Source organism: Hyposmocoma kahamanoa, unplaced genomic scaffold (assembly GCF_003589595.1).
Source record: "Hyposmocoma kahamanoa isolate Upper Pololo Valley unplaced genomic scaffold, ASM358959v1 129, whole genome shotgun sequence".
NCBI classification, from domain to species: Eukaryota; Metazoa; Arthropoda; class Insecta; order Lepidoptera; family Cosmopterigidae; genus Hyposmocoma; species Hyposmocoma kahamanoa.
Window position 1 is genome coordinate 116,667 of NW_020653460.1, and position 14,640 is coordinate 131,306.

The 14,640-nt window shown below is 37.9% G+C and overlaps 1 protein-coding gene across 1 annotated transcript in view; it reads right to left on the reverse strand.

Moving 5' to 3' along the window:
• Positions 1–330: 330 nt before the first annotated feature.
• The window catches only part of LOC113240280 (eIF-2-alpha kinase GCN2), a 66,363-nt gene continuing 52,053 nt past the window's right edge, over positions 331–14,640 (reverse strand). The window contains exons 18-29 of the mRNA XM_026477540.1: positions 13,722–13,873; positions 12,525–12,658; positions 10,743–10,922; positions 9,362–9,585; positions 8,408–8,547; positions 7,551–7,719; positions 7,038–7,141; positions 5,722–5,838; positions 4,526–4,611; positions 2,591–2,715; positions 1,374–1,555; positions 331–546 (exon numbers count right to left, since the gene is read on the reverse strand). Of these exons, the coding sequence (XP_026333325.1) occupies positions 399–546; positions 1,374–1,555; positions 2,591–2,715; positions 4,526–4,611; positions 5,722–5,838; positions 7,038–7,141; positions 7,551–7,719; positions 8,408–8,547; positions 9,362–9,585; positions 10,743–10,922; positions 12,525–12,658; positions 13,722–13,873 (1,761 nt within the window). The 3' untranslated portion in view covers positions 331–398. The remainder of the gene's footprint in view (positions 547–1,373; positions 1,556–2,590; positions 2,716–4,525; positions 4,612–5,721; positions 5,839–7,037; positions 7,142–7,550; positions 7,720–8,407; positions 8,548–9,361; positions 9,586–10,742; positions 10,923–12,524; positions 12,659–13,721; positions 13,874–14,640) is intronic.

Consider the following 14,640-nt stretch of genomic DNA (forward strand, 5'->3'; position numbering starts at 1 on the left):
TTAACTAGGCAATGATAAGGTTGGACACGCAATTTCAAATCTTTGGTTACGTTTTTTAAAGGTACCTGTCCAAAGTGCTTTTAATATATTTTAAAAATAAATCTTCAATATTATTCTAGTTAGGGAATTAATGAAAAACATAATATTATATCGATATAGATAACGTAATGAACATGTGTACTTATTAGGATTCTATAATAGAATTATAGATAACAGATTCGCGGTAGAATTTTCTCTATGTTGCCGCTCTGACCACGTAACGTAATAGTGCGAGCAAGTGATGGGTAACCCTGCCACTTCACGCACACATTTGCGCGTGTGCAGATAGCGCCTTGCTGTATGTAGTAATAGTAGGTAAATAATTGTCGACTGTTGTATGGAGTGTCCGGGGTGCAGTGCTACGTAATGATCCTGCAGAGAGAATCAGGTATAGAGTACAAAGCATAAAGCTGTGTTTCGTCTGACGATCGGTTCTGATTATTTTGTTTTGCAATGTTCGTAAGCTCCTTCAGCGTTTCGTCAAGGATGTCCTGACTTTTCTGGTATCTGAAAAAAAGAATAAATACGTCCGTTCACGAGTAAAGGCAACTCAGAGGCGCTTTGTAATTTACAAATTTTAGAACAAAATAGTAGCAGTAGAGCTACTTGTGAAAGAGTTTGTCCTGGGAAGTACTGCCACCTGACCTCTTTCTGCCGCCAAGCAGTAATGTCAGCATTACTGTGGTGAAATTACAGGTACATGGGACTTGTGAACTTATGTCTCAGGGTGACGGGCGCAGTGGTAGTGCGCCTCAGATATTTGCGATTTAAAGGTAAAGTGTTCAAAAACCGCAAATTACGACCAGCATAAAGGTAAACTGTTTTGTTAGAACAAGTTTCTCATCTGTAAAAATGTTATTATTGCTTCAAATCAAATTTCGAACATTACTGAAAAACAAAACAATTTGATTGGACCGCAATTCTAATATCAGTCGAAATGAAGTTTTATTCGGATTGAAATGTCAATAGCAAACAATTTTGACAATTTCACACGTTACTTGATATCGAACGATATGATAGTTGGGGCCGATTGTAGTATGTCTATGAATTATGAATTAAAAATAAAAACTACGGTTGTGTGACATGCGTGAGAAAAGTTTTTATTTGCCGCCATGTCGCCAGTCGTAACAGGCGGTTCCTGAACACATCACAGAGAGCTTATCACATGTGTGTAGATAAAGCAGTGTATGTAACTGTACATAATTACGCATTAAAACACTCGCCAGTCGATTCGTATTACTACGAAATCACATAAATTACTATTAAGGTGACTGTGTGTCTCCAGCGATTGTACATAACAGTAATCGGCGTCGCAGAAGGCGGCGGGCACTCACGCGTCGAAGACGGGCGCGCAGGCGCCGCGCAGGTCGTGCGCGTCCAGCGGCGCCAGCAGGTGCGCGGCCAGCGCGCGCACGCACGCCGCCTCGCACGCCAGCGCCAGCACGTGCACGCGCACGCGCGCGAACAGCGGCTGCAGCCCCAGCAGCGCCAGCGTCGACGTCACCTGCGTGTTGATCTGCCGACAATGGGTCTTGTCACAGTTCTCACATCGCACATGAAACCGAGTGCCAACTCGAAATTGTGGAATCGACAGGACACGATTTGTGTCATATGATGACGTGCAACTGAATTAAACCAATATTATATATTCTCGTTTATAAATTGATAATTACGTATTATGTAGAAATAATAATCTCAGTACAGAATACTAAAAATCCCGACCTCAAAAGTACGTGGAGTTACGTCTATTTACTAAGTTTTATTGAAATAACTGGAGATAATAAAAATCGGTTCTCACTACTCAACGATTATTGAGAGAAAAACGCCTTGAATTGGAGAAATAGCAAAATCAATCATTAAAATAATTGCTCCTTAAGAAAATTTAAGCGCTATTTATAAAAATGAATGTTCATGCGTCAACAGCCACCATTAGAGGTGGATGATTTCCTTCAAAATGAAATGGGACCACTATGGAAGTACCCCCTTTCCAACAAAAAAAGAATAATGAAAATCGGTTCACAAATACCGGAGTTATCGCGTAACATACATACAAAAAACAAAAAAAGCATACAGTCGAATTGAGAACCTCCTCCTTTTTTGAAGTCGGTTAAAAACTGTGTCACGTAGGCTTTGCATAATAAAGAGAAAGCATTACATTAATTTATTATAAGTAAGAGCAAAGAGAACAAAAACAAACAATATAAAAACGGGTATAACAGTATAAAACACTCCCTGACTGCGGGTTATCATAAACAGTCCAGACACTTACCCCAAAAGGGCCTGTGTATACAGGCTATAAATATCCAGTGCTTAAAAACAGTGAAATAAGGTGAAGTTGTATGTAATGACTCTGTTTATCGAGTCTTTTTGCTTCGAGAATTTTGATGGGAGTGAAAACGGAACGAACCAAAACGTAAGAACAATCAAGAAAAGGAATTTGAGAACGATTGAAAATTTCAAAAGTAAATGGCCAGGAACCTGTAAATTGGGTGAAAAAGGTGGGATTTGACAATAAAGTAAATCGCACGGTGACAAAATTATGCAAACTTACCTGATTTTCACAATGCCTTTTGGAGTTTTTGGTCATTCGTTCACTCGCCGTGATGAAGGTAATGGAAGTGTTTGGACTATTTGATTTCTCTGTGTCAGTCCAACTTACCGAACGAGTCGCTGAACCTAGAAAAGAAAATAGTCAGTCATTATGTATGGGTCTCTGGACATCTAAGTTTGAAATAGTAAGTTAAGCAGAGTAGGATGTTGAGATAACGTAAATCACAATTTTCGTAATAAGTTGATGTATTAAGTAAAAAGTGTACAGTATAGTTTGAAAGCTTATCTGTGGCCGATCGCTAGGGAAGCGAGTTGTCAACTGTCTTTTATAACCATTTACACGTGCAATAAGTAGGTTAAGTTAGCCGAAATATTGTACCGTACACATTTATTACGGTCCCATGGTCACGGTTGGAAAAACAAATATACGCGATTTAAATCCGGAAAAGTAGTTTCATTTCTTATGTGTAACAATCGCGAAAACCTAAGAACTCGATAAATAAAAATTTCTCTTAATAATTTAATTAAGGGTCGCTTGTACCATAACGGGTACTTACGGCAAGGCGAAACTGCGGTACTGTTAATACATATTTATCACGCAAGCTGTAAATAGTATAATAAACGAACGAGACCGTATCTTCGATACTTCGACTATTAAGCGCAGAGTGCCAATCGACAGCATCCAGGTCGGCACATATAGAATTAAAATCACCAGTATTATATAGGTACTTAATATAAGGGCGCGGCTTAATTGTGTATAATTGAAAAAAATCTACAGTAGTTACCACAGAACGGTGGTGGGGATCTTCTGGGACAAGCGGACGATCACATACGTTAACATGACCAACGTTATTTGAAAAAAATAAATCCAAAATCCTTTAGAATGATTAGTCCTTCCTAGCTTAAAGCTAAGGCGCAGAATGCGAGAATGGCGAGATGTTTGACGATTACCTACTCCACCGAAAAGAATCTAGATATTAAATGAAAAATGTTTCCTAAACAAATCAATCAATGTGGAAATAATGTTATAAAAGTAAACAAAACTCGTGTTTTACAAATAAACTTACTTACTCGTATCTTAAAACTTTTATTAGCCTACTCTCGCTTTTCGCTGTCAACACAATGTTGCAAGATTTTCTTAACATAAAGTCTTATGGGCTTAAATGTTTTTCTAAACGATTTTGTTAGCTTTAAATTGCAAAGCGTTTAAGTAAAACGAGCTTTTATAAGCACGTTTATTTTAAACATAGCATTATTATAATCAGTTTTTTTCCATCTCTATTCATAAGCCGATGACATTACTTAATCGACTTCTCTATCTTATCAACTGCAGTCACTAGTTGCTTATAAGCGCGTATCGCTTTTGGGCTTTAAACTGTCAATTTTATGTACTGTACTATGTATGTACGTATATAATATGCAAATTGTTTTCAAGGATTTTGAAAGCAGTTATCGCTCATTTTCAACACTAACACATCTAAAAAATGCCAAACCCAGCAAGTAGAAATCTGCCTCGGTAGCCGAAGGGTTGCCATGCTGGATTGCCACGCAGAGATCACGGGTTCGATTCCCAGGCCGGGAGAAATATTTCTAAGGCCTACATTTATTTCTCTCGTGAGTTTGGGTGTCATTTGTTGTTGCCTATGTGTGTGTCCATGGTACTTGCGATATAGAGTTTCCCAAGTGCGGGGCTATGCGTGTATACGCGTCATTAGATAAGATCTAGTTATAATAACATAATGAAAGCCAGTTAGTGGAGGAATATTGAAATTCAAAAATACACAAGTGTATAATTTACTGTTGTATTAATAATAGCGGCATCTTGTGATTGTAATATAAAATGTGTAACTCGGGAAGCATTAATACAACCAATTAATAAAAAAAATATACATATAATATATTTTAAGCAAATTGATCTAATTATTATTATTATTACCTTCTGAGTATCGAGTTGTGTTCGGATTGACTTTTTGCTTCAGGAAATCGAGCACATCTATGAACGGCACTTTATGTTCGAGCACTCTGAAATAGGATTAATAAATTATACAGAGTGTAATCGTTATGTGTGTGCGGTTATTCTATTAGTATAGAGATATCAAAAAGCTTTCAACTGATACCGAAAGTACGTTACCTAACTAATATAGTCAATAACTTAGTAAAAAATTAAATAAATATAAATAAATGAATAAATACAGTAGATAAACTAAAGCCTTTCTACGAATGTCATATTAAATGTATGGGGGAGTTTAAAGCTAAAATTTTGGATATTACTAGTTTTATTTTTTAAAAGTTATTGGTGTCAATTTACACGTTAGATAAGGTACTTTCGATATCAGTTTAAAGCTTTTTCGTATCTGTTATATTTATGGAATAATCGCCAAGGCACACGTAACCATTATACCCTGTACATATAATCACGCACATGGCGGATACTGGGCTTGCAGAAAACGCCAAGAAAGACTACCTTACCTCTGCTTCTAATGTATATTTTTAATATTACAATGTTAAAAATTAATATTTACAATGTAGCAACAATATTTATCAACTTATATGGCATATTTACTGTGATTTTATTCTGTTTTAAACATCCGGTATCCGTAGGAAATTAACCTATTTTTTTGGGATCTAAGTCGCTTCAATTTGTTTTTCAAACAAACCAACATGAACATGCGTATGAGTACATGCATGCGTGCGTGAACTCGTGCATGCGTACGCGTGTAGGAGCGGAGGTACGGGAGTATTTGTTATGTGTTTTAGCCGAGTCAATATTCTCCATGTTAATGCCGTGAATCAATATGGAAATCTATTATGCTACCAAGTTTCACCATACACACGCGCTGAGAGTAACCATAAAGTGATAGTTCGTCTCGTCGTATGTACATGAGAGGGCTTCGTAGTCACTACGTAATATTTATTTTGTATGAAATCAGCTGCTACAATTGTATTTTTAAAATAACCCTTTAAATTTTTTATACTAATATTTCGACTTTGCGTTGGAAGTTTAATAATCTGTTGCATAGTCTACATTGCGTAATCTACTGAAATTTCAGTCTAGTTGTTTTTAATTATGTAGGTACTGAACATTTATGTGTATAAACATGCTGCTATATTGTACAGTTGCCCTGTTCTCACCTGCAGCGGCTCCAACAAGTGGCTCTGACGCAGGCGTCGTCCTGCTGCAGAACGATGTCAGCGCGGATCAACTCGTGCGCATCAGCGCTTACGCTGCTCCACGCGCAGCAGTTGTATCTATAACGTTAATTTATAATATTTAATCCTTGTACTCTCAGCTACAGGTACTACACAAACTGCAAATTGTTATGACATGTCAATTACAGAAGTCACCATTTTCAAGTAGGAGTTTCGTTTTTTTATTATTATTTTATATTACATAGGGAACCTTTTATAGTTCCGGATAAAGTCAACTCCTCAGCCAGTTTCGACAATTATATCTATCCCAAATTACTATCATGCTACACACCATCTTCAATATATATTATGTTATCATAGTTCTCATTTTAAAGTGTTATTTTGTACAGTTTTATAGTATTTAATTTATTGATATATATGAATGGTAAATATAAATGACAAAAGCACACAAAATAATCAAATAGCTAACTGTCCTTTTTCTACACATTGGATGCGCAAAAGATGAAAAGAGACCCATTACATCAGTTTCAAGAAGCATATATAAACTTCTTGGTCATTTTCAATTGTTCGAACCACAAGCGATTGAAATATTTAGAACAAAGAAACTATAGAGTCGCTTTGATTTTAATCTTATTTTTTAAATGATTTTTTTATTAAACGTTAGCAGTAACTAACAAAATATTGTTGTACTCGTTTTACGGCTTGGGATTACCTGTCAGAAGTCAGAAAATACAGTTGCCCGAAATAACATTAACTCGAATTCTCATAATGTCAAATGTATTTTTTTAGGAAGATTACAAAACAAAAGCTAATTTTGGCTTTGTGAAAAGCATCAAAATTACTCGAAAGCGTAACGGTTACATTATAAATCAGTTTTCGGAATTAGGGATATTTGAGTTTACGTTTAGTTGGAATATCGGTACATTTCTTATAGTACACGCTTATTTTTACATTTGTAGTAATATTTGTATCTGCCCAACTCTTTATTATAATCCAGTGAATTTGTATAAAAATCGACATAATAATATATATAAAAATTAATTAATATTTACGAGAAAGGCTACTCCATTACTGTTGTGTTCAAGTAATTTTCAGTCGAAGGTAAACATTTCTTTCGTGGTTTTTTGTATTAGACCCGATGTCCATTTATTGGTAGGTTAATGTTGTTGAGTATTGAACCGAGCAACGTTTACAACTAAAAATTATAAGCGTGCTTATGTCCTTATATTCAAAATCGAACTTTTTAAAGTGCTTTTCGTTTAAACGCCCAAGTCGATTTGTGAGTTTGGTCAACGTACCCAGCCGCCCACAAGTCCCTTGCGAGGTGTGCGCGCCGCGTAGCCGCCTGCCCGTCGCGGCCGCTGCCCGCCGTGCCGCACACGCACACGCAGATCAGTGTTGACTGCAAACAGAACAATAAATACAGTAGTAGTGTTTCGTTTGCGTGGTACGCGTGCCAACAGTTCGAGGAGTTCCACAAATTTGAGCTCAGTTCACCATTTTCGCTTTGTACGTTGTGGTCGTGTCAATTATCTCGTGCAAAACCTCTAAAATCGTAGAAAAGTGGCTTATTCTGATACTTTCGAGCGCAAATAAGATAGTCTTTTTTATAATATCAAGTGACAGTGACGGTGATCGAAATTTGGATGTAATAAAAAAAAACTGGTGTTATTAAAGCAATAATAACATTTTCACAGATAAGACATTTGTTTTAACAAAATAAATTATCTTTGTGCTGGTCGTAATTTGCGGTTCTTGAACACATCCTAGAGGGTTTATGATATGTGTGCAGATAAAATCATTATACGAACCTCAGCATTATGTCTCGTATTTGGCACCTCGGTCTCCATCTTTTTCAATATGGCGGCCATTCGCTCTAGCGACATGGAGAAGCCAAGAGAATTGCACTTGAGCTCAGCGCTGTCGTTGTCGCTTTCTGCGCGAGCCACCTTCCAGAACTCTTCGACTAGGCCGTCATACCTGTTTTTGCAGGGAACGTGGAAAAATCCTCACTCTTAAGGCATTTATTTAAATCGAAGATGAATGATCGCCATAAGATTAACGTATAATAATGTTTACATACTGGGAAGAACTAAAATCTCGCTCCCGATTACGCCATACGAAATTCGCAAGTAACTTTATAACAACGAAATATATAGTAAGGAGATTCTTGGCTACGAGTTCTCGACTAGTATTTATATACTAAATGTTATACGAGTATAAACACATACTCGTAAACATTTTTGCAGTGTATCTTACATATACAATATCGTACAAATCGGTTTGAACCGTTTTGAGTGCCAGTTTGCCATTTGAGTTCAGTGACTACTAAGATATTGTTCTGTTTACATGGCGACTTCAATAGTCAAAGGCGAGGCGATTGTCCACGTTGAATGTTTACATGAAGAAACTTTTTTATATTCTTTCGATAATCGTATCTTCGAGACGAGAAACGGAAATGAAACTATTTTTTCGAAACTAAATCGCGTATATTTGTGTTTATTTGAACAAACCCAGCCTCAGCCGTGACCATGACATTTATAAACGGCCCCGGAACGTTGGAGGATTGTTTGAAAAAACAAATATACGCGATTTAAATGAAGTGTAACAATCGCGAAAACCTAAGAACTCGATATCTCTCTTCGCGTAAATGGGCCATTATGCATACCTGCCGCCGGCAGCGATGAGGTCACCAGCGCGGCGTTTGTTACTCGGCTTGTGGCTGTCGCGCAATACGGTCATATGCCAAAATACCCCACTATGCTGCGTCGCGTTGTATGCCAGGAACGGCGCTATTGTTATTGGGCACTGTCCACAAAAAAAGGAATATCAGTAACATCAAATACTATTAAAGCCGAAAAATGAAAGTTACATGGTAAGATCCTGACTCAGACTAAAAAACAGAGAGTAAAATAATATTTTTGAATACCAAATATAATTTAGTATAATAAAAATATTTATTCACAAAAGTAACATTTGGTGGTATATTGCGTAGGTTTTTCGTAACAATTAAGCGATTCCCTGACTCGTAAATTAAGAAAACTTGTATCTTAGGAGTCAGAAATGAGATCAATCCATCCAAACAATAAAATAATCGATATATGAAATGAGTATATATGGTATATATTTCTTACGAGTGTTATATCTGAACACATTTTGAAATGCATGTTCAAAAGCTGACGAAATAGATTTGAACTACAACTGCAGTTCAGGCTGAGCGCCTTAGGAAAATATAGAGGCCATCAGGCAACAACGGCGCATTGCTCGTAATTTAACGCAGCCGTTTATTTTTAAGCACATGGAAATTTGTTATTTCACTACCTCTAAAATGACATATCTTTCACAAATTACAATCGAAGTTTCTAGTTTTAAATATTTTCTTTTTGCAATTATATATAACAGCCGTAGTTTGAGATTTAAAAGAAGTTGTTATCGCTGGTCTATGCTGGACATAGTTCGTTCACACGAGCCGTAGAGTTCCACAAATCGATGTCTTCTACTAATAAAACTAATATTGACATCATGAGTCAAGACCAGCATTAATTTTTCAAAGTCCAAAAAGCGACTTTTCAGGATTTACCACAATATATGCAAATTTAAGCCTCATAGTAAGGACACTTACGTCACATCCCAGAGCTTTGGCGTTCCTATACACGGCTTCTAATTCATAGACGGCTTGATTGACGATTTTGCACCATTTGGCTTGCTTCACCAATGGCGTCACGAGCTCCTTCACTTCGCATACTGCCACATCAGCTTCCATAAGACGGAGCAGGTTCGATACGTCGCGATTGGTGATGCAGAGGGAGGTCAGGTGGGTTTGTAGCTGGAGACTTGTTATACGTCCTGGAAATATATAGTTGTGGTTACCCTTCAAAACCGGAACACAGTAATGCTGACATTACTGCTTGGCGGCAGAAATAGGCAAGGTTGCAGTACTTCCCTGGACGAACTCTTACACAAGGAGCTCTACTACTACAGTCCAAGCTCCATCGATTTTAAAATTACTTTAGTCAAAGCTTACAGCCAATCATTTTACTCTGGCGGCCTTTGGGTTAACGCCCTACGCGTTCAATTAATATCGCTCTCAGAACGCTGTTGGGACTACCAAGATGGTACAGTGCATCAGGCATGTTCGTAGAAGCGCAAGTAGACAGCTTCCAAGCGACAATGCGGAAAAAGGTATCTCACAAACAGCATCCTAAAAATGGTTGCAGCAGATTTGATTGTCCAATTCTAAAATACTGGGTTGGGCAAATCAAATGTGTTTGCATATACCACATGTGGCATCCCACGGCTATGCCACACGGAGGGAAATTGTGTTAAGTAGTTGGAATTGATTTTAAAAACAATTCGAATTGCATTCAAAGATTTTTAAATAATCGCCTGTCTGTACCGGTAATCGAACCTGCCAAAAATGACAAAAAGCACCTGTAATTTTACTATACTTTTCAAATTGAAAATAATCTTTATTTCATAAGTAAGCATGATTACATTTGAAACAGAAGAATGAGCAAGAAACTTTAGGGGTTACTCTTTGTAAATAACATTTTTACACATTCAACATTTACAATATATTTTTTTTTGTTTTGAAACATCAGAGATCGAGACTACCTCCATGAGCTAAACGGGTTAGTACCACGGATTTTTGTCATAAAAAACAAACACCTGTATTGTTTGTTTTTTCACATTTCACATCCCCGATTCAGACCGGCGATTATTTAAAAATCTTTGCACGCAGTTCGATTTGTTTTTAAAATCAAAATTAAGCCTTCTTTCAGTAAAATTTTCTATCTACGGTATTTAAGGTACTTTCCTTCCATGTGGCATAGCCGTGAGACGCTCTGTATATTAAATAAATATTATGTTGCGTCGTTATGTTGTGTATACTAACCTATTCTAGGTGAAGATATTACTAACAATTTATCTATGTATGTATAGTCTATGCCTGTAATAACTAATTAAATCTATTCTATTCTAAAACTCTATAAAGCAACACTCACCAAAGCTAACATCGACGAGTACAGGGTAAATATCGGCCTGCTTATCCAACGGCACCCCGCAGCAGAGCAACAGCGTTCTCAACAACTCCGCGTGGTTCAACTGTATCGACACTTTAAGGGAGCTCTCAGCAGCCGCTCGACTTGCTACCACTAACAGCTCTGCATCCGCCCAGAAGGTATCTGAAATGTTTGGTTCAAATTATATAAGGGCGCGTTCCCATTATGTCGTGACGACAGATAGTCCTGCAGTTTAAAGTGTCGTGGCTTGTATATTTAAATGACGTTGTTCACATATAATGCAATACTATTAACTGTCGTTCACGACTTTTTTGTCGTGCGAACGACAAGGCGGCTGCCGTGAACCGATAAGTTGTCGTCACGATCTAATGGCAACAGCTAGACACGACAGTCGTTCAATGATAAAATAAACGTCAATAAAAAAACTGCCTCTACTAAATGCCGAACTGCCACGCAGAGGTCCCAGGTTTCGATTCCCGGGAGAAATATTTATATGGCCTACATTTATTTCTCTCATGAGTTTGAGTGAAATTTGTGGTTGTCTATGAATGTGTCCATGGCACCCGCGACACAGGGTTTCTCCTAGTGCGGGGCTATGTTGAGTGTCTGCGTTATTATCACAGTCACGACAGATAGTCGTGATGTGGGAACAGGCTAGCCGAGACAGTCGTCTAACGATAAATAAAACGTTGTGACATAATGGGAACGCGCACTAAGACTAGAGGTTTCAAAACAGAATTTAAAGGCCTACCGCTAACTGAGTCGGTTCCCGCTGCGCGGTAAAGAGGTGTGACAGTTCACGTTACGGTTATCAGTCAGTCATCGTCTTAGAGTGAATACCTCCTATGTGATTTCTATGTAATTATTCACGACGAAGAAAAAAATGCGGTGTAAAATGCAGTAAACGCAATAATGTTTGTTATTATTAGCATTTTAATTTGTTAAATTTACCTTTTTCAGATACTATATTACTTATAATACTATATTTTTTTCTACAACAAAAATCAGTAAAAAAAACTATGTGAAAACGCGTATGCGAGATTATCACTCTAAGGCGACGTTATGTCGCCCTGCACAAGAGATAATTTCAACAAGATTTATTTGACGATATTCAATAACAAGTTGATTGAAAAAGTGCCAAATGACTTATCTATTTATTTCAATTATCAATGAAATAGGTTTTTTTATATTATTTCGTTTCACATAACAACATTTGAATAATTTAGCAAGCAATTTTTTCACCAAATTGGTTCTGGTGATCTGGGGGATGTAGGTCTGGTGTCTGGGAAGTGCCCCAGAGTGAAAGTCGTTGCACTGGTACTCACAAATACAGGGAATTCTCTAGTTTTTTTTTTTTGTAATATCAAGTGACGAGACGAACAAGTCGTGCGTCTGACGGTAAGCTACACGCCTGTCCATAACAGTTGCAGTGCCACTCAGAGCTTTCAATCACAAAGATGTGATGGGCACTGCCGCTGCGCCCACCTCCCTGAGACATAAGTTGACAAGTCCCATGTGCCTGTAATTTCACCAGCGTCATTACACTTCAAAACCGGAACACAGTAATGCTGACATTAATGCTTGGCTGCAGTAATGGATAAGGTGGCAGTATTAACCTGGCTGAACTCTTTCACAAGGATCTCTACTGTTTAGTTTGAGACTAAGTAATTGCTGTGGTTATCTGGCACATTACATCAGTAGTGAGACAGAATACGATATTGTTTTTTGACGAAGACAACAACGTTATAAAAGTGTTTGTAGTACCTGTCTTGGGAGTGATGATATCAAACGCGCACTCAATTATCTCTCTCGGATGAAAGCCTTGCACGTGCTTCTCTCTGTACACGCGATCGACAACGTAGCGACGCATACATTTCGTACCCGTGTAAGCTATATGCCTGTAGAAACAAACGAAATTAAAACAATTATAGTGTATTTACAGGTCGCCTTCTCGGACTCGGCAACGAACCCGCTTTTGCACCGGAGTTACGAAGTCTTTTGACAACCTAATTCGCAGCCGAAGTAGACCGAAACGACGAAAAGGTGTAATCACTGAAGGTGATAAGGCACGTGACCGCTGACGAAACAAGTTTTGAGTCAGCGGCCGCGTTCCATCACAATGTGCGTGACGGAGACCGGGGAATACCTACCATTTTTTTTTATATAATATCAAGTGACAGGAAGAACAAGTCGTGCGCCTGATGGTTAGCTACACGCCTGTCCATAACAGTAGTTCCACTCAGAGATTCAAATCGCAAAGATCTGAGGGGCACTGCCACTGAGCTCGTCACCCTAAGACATAAGTTAACAAGTCCTACGTGCCTGTAATTTCACCAACACACTTACCCTTCAAAACCGGAACGCAGTAATGCTGACACTACTGATTGTGGCAGTACTAACCTGGACGAATTTTTTTACAAGAAGCTCTACTGCTACTACATCTTACCAAATTACTTTGTTGAATGTTGCAAACGATTTGTTGAATCTCATTCTGTACGTAAACTTGTATTTTTAATGACTTGGTGATTTCGGCAAAGAAAGTAAAGCGAGTCGACTGCGCCCCCTTCAGAAAGGTAATGTAATCTGTAGTAGGGGGCAATCGACGCCGTATCGCAACTGTCAAGACTGGTTTTATACGGTTACTAGTGATTTCAACATTACAAACTCATGGTACGGGTATTGAAATCACGAGGTGTCAATGTATGTAGTTAAAAAAATCAAAACACAGGTTGTATAGAAATTTACACGTACGTACAAAATAAGTATAGTTTCACTATGTCCGGCCAAACATCGGACATAGAAATATTGAAGATATATTTTATACATTTATTTACATGCTCTTTAACGGACTAAACTAGGTGTAACATTTTTTTAATAATGTCACATCGTATGTGTGCACCACATGAAGTTAATAAGTAAGTCAGGAGTTTAATCTCCGGTAGTATCAGGACAAGCACTTACCTAGCAAAAGGCAGCCTGAGATCATGAGGCAGATGACAAACGGTACCACTGGCTGTCATAACTTTGACGGCGTTGGGGTACTGGTCCCACGCTTTTGCTCGTGGTAACAGAAGAGGTGGTGAGAACTCTGTAGCTCCGTGGCTGCGGAAGATCTGAAGATGATTACAAAAAGATTAAAAAATAGTCTAAATCACAAGTGTGGCAGTTCATATGGAATACCACACTTGTACACAGAGCTACACCATATATTGTCCTTGGATAGCAATGGTCCGTACGAGTTGATGACAGGGATAGATCTTTTTTTGTGAAAACAAATTTGATTTAATACATTTTTTGGTCACTGTTAAACTTAAAACTAATGTAATCGGTTTTCTAGCTGTGACACAGGTATATTTTACTTACTAGAGAGCTCCAACCTTATGCCATGATTATATTGAAATGAAATATAGTTATTATTGTAAAGTTATTATTATTATGCCGTGAGTTGGCCAATGAATAATATTGGAAAAAACATTTAATGCTTATCGACAGTTTGTTGTAACGATCATTTCATTATATGGGAAGAAAAATCGGGGTAGCAGAAGTTGAGCAAATATTAATGTTTATTCCCTTATAATAGGCTATATACGCGCAAATGACGCGCGTTGACGGCGCCGTAAACGCATTTATAAAATACGTCATGTGCATAGGCTCTTAGCATCTTTATTACACTATCAAGCGACGGAATGAACAAGGCGTACACCTACGCATAACACTTGCAGTGCCCTGAAACACAAAATTGGCAAGTTCCATGTGACTGTAGCTTCGCCAGCACCCTTGCCCTTCAAAACCGGAACGCAGTAATTCTCATATTACTTCTTGGCGGCAGAAATGAAACTGATGTCAATAATTTTTAAGTTACTGAATGTCACAATGTTTG